The 9,984-nt window shown below is 41.3% G+C and overlaps 1 protein-coding gene across 1 annotated transcript; it reads right to left on the bottom strand.

Moving 5' to 3' along the window:
- Positions 1-849: 849 nt before the first annotated feature.
- On the bottom strand, positions 850-6,038 carry LOC131330916 (cytochrome P450 CYP72A219-like). The gene is made up of 5 exons (XM_058364671.1): positions 5,681-6,038; positions 5,275-5,492; positions 4,596-4,840; positions 1,750-2,134; positions 850-1,442 (listed from the first exon to the last, which is right to left on the bottom strand). The coding sequence occupies exons 1-5, from the start codon at positions 5,961-5,963 to the stop codon at positions 1,014-1,016; spliced, it is 1,560 nt and encodes a 519-aa protein (XP_058220654.1). The 5' UTR covers positions 5,964-6,038; the 3' UTR covers positions 850-1,013.
- Positions 6,039-9,984: the final 3,946 nt, after the last annotated feature.

Below are 9,984 nucleotides of genomic sequence, written 5' to 3'. Positions count from 1 at the left end.
TCTGAGCACGGCTTCATGTGTTTGTTGGATTTCCGAGAAGAGAACACAATCAATGAATATTTATGCTGACTAGGAAACTTGTGTTCTGTTCAATTGACCGGCCACCAACCCCAGATTTAAATAAAATGAGCAGCCACGAAAGACAATTTAACCTAAAAAAAAGTACGCCTAAGTTTTGCAGCAACTCTTGGAAATCAACCTGCCGGCCAATTGGTGCAAGGATTTTTCTTTCATTTTTTTTTTTCCTGATGAATTTAAAAAAGAAAGAAAATATAGAGTGGGAATGAATCAAAGAAGAATCTCGGGAGGATATAAGTATAGAGTGGTTTATAGCAACTCTTGTTTTCATTATTATCCAAATGAGATTAAATTCTTTTTATCTTGGGTGGAAAACCCACGATTTCCGTCATCCATTGTGGGGCTCCATCATGTGCTGGATATAGTTATCTAAATAGTTTATCTTGTAAGACTCACAGAGTAGTATATCCATGAGAAAAATCAGTTTGATCGGATATCGATAGGTGTATAAAAATTGAATTTTTCATGGGTTTGGAAGATTAACCCCACCCCTTTTTGGACAGAGATCATGGGTTTGGAAGATTCACCTGCAACTAGAGTGCTAAATGGTCTCTGGATGGGCAGCTTTCATGACTAAAAGACTTCCTCTTTGGTCGCAAAATGGCTAAGTTGAGTTCTGGACTCTATTTTATTTCTTTGGGCTTAGTTTTGTCTTTTCTGAGTTTTCTTTAGTTTTGTGTTTAATTTGTTTGCCTTTTCAATTCGTCTCGATGAGAGAAAGTATATCATCAAGAAAGTACAGGAAATAATAAAAGTTATGAGCCGAAGGTAAAAGAACCACAGAAAAGTTTGGTCCATATTTTTTTACTTTTCCAATTCTTAATTCTATGTGAATCCAGAAAGTTATCCATTCTAAACAAAAGCTACTCCTAAAAAAATGTGTACAGTAACAGCAAAAATAACGCCAACATAATGCCATCGTGAATGTTGGGATTCTAGAAAATCTTTTGCAAGATCAAATGGGCACCATGTTGGGGTTGGACCGTTAACAAAAGTGAAGGGGAGTGCACATAGGAAGGAGAAAGCTCGAAGTAGAAGCGTTTTAAAATCATTGCCAACGCTATCTTCGCTTCCACGAGTGCATAGTTTGCCCCGATGCATATTCTGCGACCCCCACCGAATGGGAAGAACGTGCCTTGGCCATCCGTCGCCTTTGCAATTCCTTCAGAAAACCTCTCTGGCTTGAAGTACTTCGAATCTTCCCCCCATGCTTCAGGATCATGCTGAATCGCGATAATCGGCACCATAATCTCCGTTCCAGCTGGTAGAACAAATCCTCCAAGCTTTGTGTTTTTATGTATGTTACGAACAAAAAGGGCAGCTGGTGAATATAACCTCATAACTTCGTTAAGAATCATGGTTACCTGCATATAGTATTATAACAAAGAGATCACGAGGGTTACTTTGTATAATATTTTGATGCCAATTTTTTTTCGCCGTCCTTTTTATTTATTTATAGCTAAACAGGTTTACAGTTTTTTCGCAAACTTTTTTTAGGTGTTTCCTATGTGAAATTTTACAGAATTGTTCGCAAAAATAGCTTTTGGAGACATTTTATTCTGCAAGTGTTTGGTGTTTTTGTTATGGAAACCGATTCCAAACAGAGTAAAGTGAAAACGTAGTTGACAAGATGAGAACAATTACAAATTTGATAATGTAAGAGATACTTACAGTTTTGAGCTGATGTAACCCATCAAAATACGGTTCGCTATCCCCAAACACTTCCAATACCTCTTCTCTAGCTAGGGCTTGCCACTTTTGGTGGTTACTCAACAGGACCATTGTCCAAACAAGCAAAGCCGAGGTTGTTTCTTGCCCGGCAAGATAAAATAGCCTGCACTCCTCAATTATATCGTCAACTGTCAGCTTGATGTTCTTGTGTCCTTGTTCTTGATCTGTAGTTTCCAAGCTTGATTTTAATAGTATTCCTAACAAGTTGTTATCTCCTTCTTCTCCATTCGTCGTTCGCTGTCTTTTGTCGACAATGTTCCTCACTAAAGCTCCCACTTCATTATATAGTTTCTTCATCCTCCTGTTTGCCTTTGTTGGTAGAAACCTATTCGCAAGTAAATCTTGAACATATGAATACTCGTAAAAATGACCAAAAATAAATCCTAATGCAATACTAAATATAATTATATGCGTATAAGCACATATAATTCCAGCCCAATTAGTATGGTGGGTTGCTTCTATAAGCTACTATCAAAGGTTCAAGCAAACAGCAACCCATTCCTTCTGTGATAGGAGAGTCTCATGCTGCCTTAATGTGGTAAACAAATCTTATATGGAGTGTTGATTGCTAACTAATGATGCCATTGTTAGGAATTGAACTCCTTGTTCAACTCACAATGCCCTACGGATCTTGGAAATTTGGATCACAGAAATCTCAAGGAAACAGAAATAGTGCGTAACGAACAAGAAAGAACGAACACGAGATATACGTGGAAAACCTCAATGCAAGGAAAAACTACGGGAGCCACACCAGTTCACTATGAAATCGAATCAAGAGTACAAGTCTTCTCGCAATCCCTTTGAGACATGGGTTTTCTCTCGCCTCTCTATGTTTTTTCTCTAAAAACACATTAACCTCATTACATAAAAACACTGCAGTGTAAAATAGGTCGGATCCTATGTGGAAATTACACCCCAAGTCCTTGAAATATCGTTTTCGCCGCACAAAAACGATATTCGAAAGGTTGTCTGCACCCCTAACAATACGTAGTTGGAAGCACAAAAATCAAGGGGGTTTGATTTTGAAAGGGCTTATGATTGTGTTAACTGGAATTTCCTCTTAGACTTGGTAGGCAAGGTCTGATTTGGATGTAAATGGTGTAAAAGGATCAAGGAATGTATCTCCACTGTATCCTTTTCTGTACTTGTTAATGGTTCTGCAACTCTGGAACTTAATTTGCATAGGGGTATCAGACAAGGTGATCCCCTCTCCCCTTTCCTGTTTAATTTGGTAGTGCAGACTCTGAATATTATGCTTGAGAGAGTAAGAATGTTAGGTATGATCAGGGGTGCCAATGTGGGAGATAATGGGCAGGTGGTGTCTCGTCTACAATTTGGAGATGACACCATCAGCTTTTGCAACAATGATCTATCAGAAGTCAGAAACATTAGGAGGATTCTTAGATGTTTTTAGCTTATGTCTGGGCTTAAGATTAAATTTTCTAAGAGTGCTTTGTGGGATTGGAATTCAAGAATTGGAGGTTAGTCAAATGGCTGATTGTTTGGGATGCAGAGTGGAGAATTTACCTCTATGTTACCTTGGCTTGCCCCTGGGTGCTAATCCCGGAAGGCTCAAAACTTGGCATCCAGTGGTAGATAGGGTGAAGAAGAGGTTGGCTAAATGGAAGCTAAGATTCTTATCTTTTGGTGGCAGACCATAGACTTGCTTCGGTGAAATCTACTCTCAACTTACCTATTTACTTATATGTCTCTGTATAAGATGCTCATGTCCATAGCTAAGGAAACAGAAAGGGTACAAAGAAATTTTCTGTGGGGTGGTTCTACTGACCGGAAAAAGTTGCATAAGGTAAACTGGGGAATATGACAAGAGGGAGGTAAGAAGTTTGGTGGTCTATGCATTAGGAGATTACTTGATCACCCTTGTAGCAAATTGGTGGAGGAGGTACAACAATGAAAGAAATGCCTTGTGGGCTGAAGTGGTGTTTGAGAAGTACAATTATGATGCTTCTATCTGGTTTCCTCAAATCCAAGGGTCTGCACCATGCTCAAATTTGTCGAAAGACATTTGCTCAGGGGCTGATTTAAATTCTAGCTTTGGCCAGCTTATACAACAAGGTTTCAGTATTAAGGTCAATGATGGAAGGAAAACGAAATTCTGGGAACACAAGCGGATAGGGGGTTCAAGTCTTCAAATCTAATTCCCTAGATTGTTTCTATCCTCAGTGCAGAAGGAATGTTTTGCTTCATAACTGGTTGGGGAAGGTTAGGTGGGGAATGGAATCTGAATTTCAGAAGAACCTTATTTGTACGGGAATTAGAACAGTTGGGACGGCTAAACCAAAGGTGTAGGGAGCAAACTCTGTAAAACCACCAAAAATAAAGCTGCCGTGGGTATGGAATGCAGAGTTGGGAATTCACGTTGTATGCAGCTTTTTGGTCTATACGGAAAGCAAGGAATGGTCTCATTTTTGACAATGTAAACCCGGTGGCCTTTGAAGTTGGCGAGCTGATTAAGGTTAGGATGGCAATATGGATCAAAGCTAAGCATGGATGGCAATATGGGTCAAAAGCTAAGCATAACAAGTGTTCTGTGGGAGACTTCATCAGATGCTTGGAAGGAGTTACAGCAACCAACATTTAGCCTTAGTTGCATTTGCCTTGGCTCTGTTTTTGGTTCTGTTTTCCTTGTCTGTTTTTTGTCATCTTACCTTCTTGTTGGATGTTCTTGTCTTCATCTCCTATCCTCGAAGTACCCCTTTCGAGATTTTTAATATAACTCTTCTTTTGCCAAGAAAAAAAAAAAAACATATATAATTTATGCTTACCTCCATCCAGGAATGTAAATTGACCGCAAATGTGGCATCACAGTATCGGTTAGTTCTTTTTGGAGTTGGAATATCTGTTTTCCTTCGTCATAGTCACTGCCAAACGCTGTCCGAGAAATCACATCCGCTGTCAAGTTACAAAGATCAGGCCATACGTCTAGCTCACATGACCCTTTTGTTGAGACCAAGACTTCCCATTTGCTTATCATCTCACAACAGCTTGAGTTCATTGCTGGCACCATAAGCTATAACAAATACCGAAGCACTAAGAAATTGATTGTACCCCAAAGGAAGGCCATAAAAACTTCTTTCACATAGAATTCATAGTTTTACTATTCAGCCTTACCTGGAAAAGGCAATACGCTTCTTAGAATTCATAATTGTACGATTAAGCCTTACCCAGTAAGATTAGGCTCTATTTGTTTGGCCAATAGCCGTCCAACCGGCTGATAATAACGGCATTATAAATATGTAGCACACCTACCTAAATTCTCTGTATATCAGGATCTGTTTACAGTTAATGGATTCTATATTATGTCTGAATTCTTCTCCCACGACCAGCAAATTCGAAACAACTGTCCTTTTCCAAATACTTTGCCCTGCTTTCTCTAACTTCTTCTGTAACATATTGTATCAATTCGAAAATTTAGTTTAGAAAGAAGTTGAGATATGCGATTACCTTTAGCTTTTCTAGGTGGAAGGCTGGGTTAATTAGGCTTCTGCTCGTAGCCCATTTCTCACCCTCATGAACTACAACTCCTGTCAATAATAATTTGCCAAGTGGATTCATCGCTGGCTTTCGAAAGACGTCAATGTTTGACAAGATCTCCTTTATCAGTTTAGGATCCATGATGTTTAGTCTTGGTTTTGGCCCCAACCATGCAAAATAATTTGTGCCTGAAAATATTACTAACAATTATTTGGTATGATACTGGGGGGAGAATTGGAAGTTGACTTTTGAAACGCGAAGCTAAATTAGCTTTTCATACAACTTTGTAAGTTGTTTTTTGATCCATCAACAGAACAAGGGTAGGAAGTGTAGCAAACATGTGATCAATAGTATCATTTTCAGGAGACATACATACCGTGAAGATTGACAAAATATTGGTGGAACGGTATGACACGTGGCACGATATCATTGTCGTTAGACTCCATGGGAGGTTTGGATCTTGCTTCTTTGATCGCTGAGGCGAACTCTTTGTAGTCTCCATACAAGAACCTGTAAGGATTTCCCTTGAAACCTTGATCTCTCAGGCACCTCTCTAGCTGCCTTGGCCTCAGCCAGACCCAGTTAACTGCCTTCCATGCACACGTTAGTAAAGTAGCCAAAGCAAGAGAGAGAAGAACTGAGCTCACCGTTGCCTCCATATCTGATGAGAGAGAATTACAGAGGTGTGTGAGAGCGATCGATCGCAACCATGCATGACCTTATGAGGCTGTTGCATACTAGTTTTATATGCTGATTGTTAATCCTGCCGTGCTGATTTATATACGTAAATATCACTTTCTATCACATAGGCATTGGGCTGGCCCAAGCGTTGACAATGCAAATGATACTGCAAGGGCTGGTACCTGCTTTTCTCACAATCGGATTACTCCTGGAAGGATAATTCTTGGTCAAAAAACAGCATCTTCTTTTTGCCCATAAAAAAAAAAAAAAACCAACCATTTCGTATGGGCATCGGGGTGGTCCAATGTTGGACAACGTCAGGGGCAGATCACGATTCTTAGTCATTGGAGTAAAAGATACTGTATCTCTTTAAAATAAATGGGATTTCATACTGTATAATGTTGCACCCCATGCTTGAAAGCCCAGAAGTTGTTGATGCCATATATGTTCCTGCTTCCCTTAGGGGGGAAACGCAAGTGGCGTTACCGTTATATTGTCTTGCGCGCAAGTGTATCCTGCATCGGTTGGCTCAGTTTCCGAGACACATCTTGTTTCATCCTCTGAGTTACCTATATCCGATTGATTTCATTTTTAACAAGTTTTATTCCACGCTTCAAACTTTACATAGCGAACCGTTCGTATCATACTTTTGTGCTCGGAAAGAATGTCCATTTTTGGGCATAGCCCCCCTTGTCCAGTACTTTTAGGCACTTTTGTTATCCCAAAAAGATTATCCGAGTTCAAAAGTGGAGGAAAAAAAACTCGATGAGTTTACGATTTTACCCTTCCTTTTTGAAATTAATTACTGGCATCAAGAAATTAAAGGTTATGATAATCAAAGATAAGAAAGAGAAAATCCGACCAAGTTATAATGGCAATTGCATGTATTGCTTGTTTTGTGTATAGTTTCTCCAATAATCAACCAAAGCTCAAGGCGAATCTCAAGCCAGCCTCCCCATTACTCCCACACGAGCAACACTTAGCCATTAAACGAAAAATTACTGTCCGTTATGGATTGATTGGATTAACTCGTCTGTTGGGATTTGTCCCACATCGGTTAATTATCTCTTCCAATACTAGTATATGAGTCTGGGCAGCCTCTCCACTCTTAGCCAATTGGTTTGGAGTTGGATGCTTTAACATGGTATCAGAGCTAGACTTTCGGAGGCTTTTCCCCTTTGTCTGTGCCATAGTTGCACTTTCTTTCATTGTGATCCGTGTGTTCCGGATCCTTTGTTTACCTCTCCACGTGCGAGTTACGGGTTGCACGTGCGGAGGAGTGTTGGGATTTGTCCCACATTGGTTAATTATCTCCTCCAATACTAGTATATGAGCCTGGGGGGCCTCTCCACTCTTTGCCAATTGGTTTGGAGTTGGATGCTTTAACATGGTATCAATTTTTCCCCTTCGTCTGTGCCATAGTTGCACTTTCTTTCATTGTGATCCGTGTGTTCCGAATCCTTTGTTTACCTCTCCACGTGCGAGTCAGGGGTTGCACGTGCGGCGGAGTATTGGGATTTGTCCCACATTGGTTAATTATCTCCTTCAATACTAGTATATGAGCCTGGGCGGCCTCTCCACTCTTTGCCAATTGGTTTGGAGTTGGATGCTTAACATGGTATCAAAGCTAGAGTTTCGGAGGCTTTTCCCCTTTATTAGTGCCATAGTTGCACTTTCTTTCATTGTGATCCGTGTATTCCGGATCTTTTGTTTACCTCACCACGTGCAAGTCAGGGGTTGCACGTGCGAGAGAGTGTTGAAATTTGTCCCACATCGGTTAATTATCTCTTCCAATACTAGTATATGAGTCTGGGCAGCCTCTCCACTATTAGCCAATTGATTTGGAGTTGGATGCTTTAACATTGTTGGAATTTGTCCCACATTGATTAATTATCTCCTCCAATACTAGTATATGAGTCTAGGCGGCCTCTCCACTCTTTGCCAATTGGTTTGGAGTTGGATGCTTAACATGGTATCAAAGCTAGAGTTTCGGAGGCTTTTCCCCTTTATTAGTGCCATAGTTGCACTTTCTTTCATTGTGATCCGTGTGTTCCGGATCCTTTGTTTACCTCTCCACGTGCGAGTCAGGGGTTGCACGTGCGGGGGAGTGTTGCGATTTGTCCCACATTGGTTAATTATCTCCTCCAATACTAGTATATAAGCCTGGGCGGCCTCTCCACTCTTAGCCAATTGGTTTGGAGTTGGATGCTTTAACATATTGGGATTTGTCCCACATTGGTTAATTATCTCCTCCAATACTAGTATATGAGCCTGGGCGGCCTCTCCACTATTTGTCAATTGGTATGGAGTTGGATGCTTTAACATGGTATCAGAGTTAGGCTTCCGGAGGCTTTTCCCCTTTGTTTATGCCATAGTTGCATTTTCTTTCATTGTGATCCGTGTGTTCCGGATCCTTTGTTTACCTCTCCACGTGCGAGTCAGGGGTCGCACGTGCGGGGGAGTATTGGAATTTGTCCCACATTGGTTAATTATCTCCTCCAATACTAGTATATGAGCCTGAGCGGCCTCTCCACTCTTTGCCAATTGGTTTGGAGTTGGATGCTTTAACATACCTCTCCACTCTTTGTCAATTGGTTTGGAGTTGGATGCATTAACATGGTATCAAAGCTAGACTTTCGGAGGCTTTTTCCCTTTGTCTGTGCCATAGTTGCACTTTCTTTCATCGTGATCCGTGTGTTCCGGATCCTTTGTTTACCTCTCCACGTGCGAGTCAGGGGTTGCACATGCGGGGGAGTGTTGGGATTTGTCCCACATTGGTCAATTATCTTCTCCAATACTAGTATATGAGCCTGGGCGGCCTCTCCACTCTATTGAGATTTGTCCCACATCGATTAAATATCTCCTCCAAAACTAGTATATGAGCTTGGGCAGCCTCTCCACTCTTAGCCAATTGGTTTGGAGTTGGATGCTTTAACATGGTATCAGAGCTAGACTTTCGGAGGCTTTTCCCCTTTGTCTGTGCCATAGTTGCACTTTCTTTCATTGTGATCCGTGTGTTTCGGATCCTTTGTTTACCTCTCCACGTGCGAGTCAGGGGTTGCACGTGCGGGGGAGTGTTGGAATTTGTCCCACATTGGTTAATTATCTCCTCAAATACTAATATATGAGCCTGAGCGGCCTCTCCACTCTTTGCCAATTGGTTTGGAGTTGGATGCTTTAACATATTGGGATTTGTCCCACATTGGTTAATTATCTCCACCAATACTAGTATATGAGCCTGGGCGGCCTCTCCATTCTTTGCCAATTGGTATGGAGTTGGATGCTTTAACATGGTATCCGAGCTAGGCTTTCGGATGCTTTTCCCCTTTCTTTGTGCCATAGTTGCACTTTCTTTCATTGTGATCCGTGTGTTCCGGATCCTTTGTTTACCTCTCCATGTGCGAGTCAGGTGTCGCACGTGCGGGGGAGTATTGGGATTTGTCCCACATTGGTTAATTATCTCCTCCAATACTAGTATATGAGCCTGGGCGGCCTCTCCACTCTTTGCCAATTGGTTTGGAGTTGGATGCTTTAACATGGTATCAATTTTTCCCCTTTGTTTGTGCCATAGTTGCACTTTCTTTCATTGTGATCCGTGTGTTCCGGATCTTTTGTTTACCTCTCCACGTGCGAGTCAGGGGTTGCACGTGCGGGGGAGTGTTGGGATTTGTCCCACATTGGTTAATTATTTTCTCCAATACTAGTATATGAGCCTGGGCGGCCTCTCCACTCTATTGAGATTTGTCCCACATCGATTAAATATCTCCTCCAAAACTAGTATATGAGCTTGGGCAGCCTCTCCACTCTTAGCCAATTGGTTTGGAGTTGGATGCTTTAACATGGTATCAGAGCTAGACTTTCGGAGGCTTTTCCCCTTTGTTTGTGCCATAGTTGCACTTTCTTTCATTGTGATCCGTGTGTTCCGGATCCTTTGTTTACTTCTCCACGTGCGAGTCAGGGGTTGCATGTGCGGGGGAGTGTTGGGATTTTGTCCCACAT

Source organism: Rhododendron vialii, chromosome 6a, assembly GCF_030253575.1.
Source record: "Rhododendron vialii isolate Sample 1 chromosome 6a, ASM3025357v1".
Taxonomy (NCBI): Eukaryota; Viridiplantae; Streptophyta; class Magnoliopsida; order Ericales; family Ericaceae; genus Rhododendron; species Rhododendron vialii.
Note: the sequence above shows the minus strand (reverse complement) of the source record. Positions and strands in the feature narration are given on the sequence as shown.